At 49.0% G+C, this 1,451-nt stretch overlaps 1 protein-coding gene across 1 annotated transcript; it reads left to right on the top strand.

The window, feature by feature from the left end:
- The first annotated feature begins 349 nt into the window (after positions 1-349).
- Positions 350-1,082, top strand: EI90DRAFT_3008558 (uncharacterized protein). Its single transcript, XM_039056382.1, has 2 exons — positions 350-877; positions 932-1,082. Exons 1-2 carry the CDS (start codon positions 716-718, stop codon positions 1,064-1,066), a joined length of 297 nt encoding a protein of 98 aa, XP_038907411.1. The 5' UTR covers positions 350-715; the 3' UTR covers positions 1,067-1,082.
- Positions 1,083-1,451: the final 369 nt, after the last annotated feature.

The following is a 1,451-nucleotide window of genomic DNA, read 5'->3' as shown; positions in this document are numbered from 1 at the left end:
CGATTGGACTTAATTTCGCCCAGTCACCCAAGGATCGTTTAATTCGGACCATTCGAGACATTAGAAGGTCAAAGGACCAATGGGACGAAGAGTGAATTACGCAATTGCTTCCCAGCTATCCGTGAGCTCCAGTGACGGGAGGGCTCGATAAAGATCTACCTGAAACGGCAGCGAGAGTGAATGGGGGGGTCAATTGGTCCCGTGCAGTTGATTTACATAAGCCGAGCTGCTGAGAAAGCCCCAACTAGTACAATAGGGGGGTTCACGAAGGCCCAACTAGATGCAACTCGGACGCAACTCCGGTTTCTCAACTCAGATGCAACTAAACAAAACTAAACAAAACAACGACTAGTACAATGTTGGGCCCGACTCCGAGGTCGATCTGCACAATCGCCCGGGCTAGGCACAGGTTATTAGTATTAGAACACGGCATACATTTGGAGCCACTGCAGTGAAGGCGTAAGCAGAAATTTGTCAGCTGGTGCGCGCAGGCTTTTGCCTTTTAAGTTTGTCTCTTGGCATTTGCCAATGGATGAGCCCGGGCCACAATGGAAAAAAACGTGTTCAAGTTTTATCCGATTCGTATAAGGGGATAACCAAGCTCTTTCCTTTCGAAAAGCTGGTGCTTTGGCAGTAGCTGTCTGTGAAGTGCCTACTCTGAGCGTGCACCTTGGCATCCATACGCAATCATTGTCCTGCTCTAGTCAATTGTACCATGGATCCTGCTTCGTCAGCTGTGATGGAAGCCTTGTCCACAATTCGTGGTGTTCAGGATCTTAGTCACCAGTTTGGTACTAAGGTTCTGATTGCACGGGGCGGCTACTCCGAGGTCTATCGTGCCGAATGGCTCCAATCTGGCACTCTGGCGCCCGTGAATGTATGTTTTCTGAACTGACATGTTGATTTTGTTCACTTCACTTCCTCCATGGAGGTCTGCTACAAAGTTCTCAAACCGCCTATCAGCGACATGCCGCCTGTGGTAGAGGAAGTAAAAAAAACCATGAAGGTGAGGGCTTTCTCAGCGGGATTGACAACATTGAAGTCCACGTACTTCACCAGCACCTAAAGAGAGAGATGAAGGCATGGAAGGACTTGGACCACGGAAATATAGTGAAATTCGTTGGTTTTGCGATTGGAGCTCGCGGCGCAGTACCAGAAGCGGCACTGGTGTCCGAATGGTGTTCGAACGGGAACCTTGTTCAATATCTGCGTCGCAAACCATCTTGCAATCGGCTGCCCCTCGTGAGTGGTATCAGTGACAAAACTGGCCTTTTGAACTGAAGGGACCCACGCCATCGGACAGCTTCTCGATGTCGCTCGAGGTCTGACGTACCTTCATGACCATGACCCTGTTGTAGTTCACGGCGATCTCAAGCCTGTAGGTAAACATGTGTTGTCTATGAAACCGATTTAAAGGGACCGACAACATATAGCTCAACATATTAATTAGT

Source organism: Cantharellus anzutake (genome assembly GCF_015039405.1).
Source record: "Cantharellus anzutake strain C23 chromosome Unknown EI90scaffold_375, whole genome shotgun sequence".
NCBI classification, from domain to species: domain Eukaryota; kingdom Fungi; phylum Basidiomycota; class Agaricomycetes; order Cantharellales; family Hydnaceae; genus Cantharellus; species Cantharellus anzutake.
The sequence above is the reverse complement of the archived record's forward strand: the minus strand, read 5'-3'. Positions and strand labels throughout refer to the sequence as shown.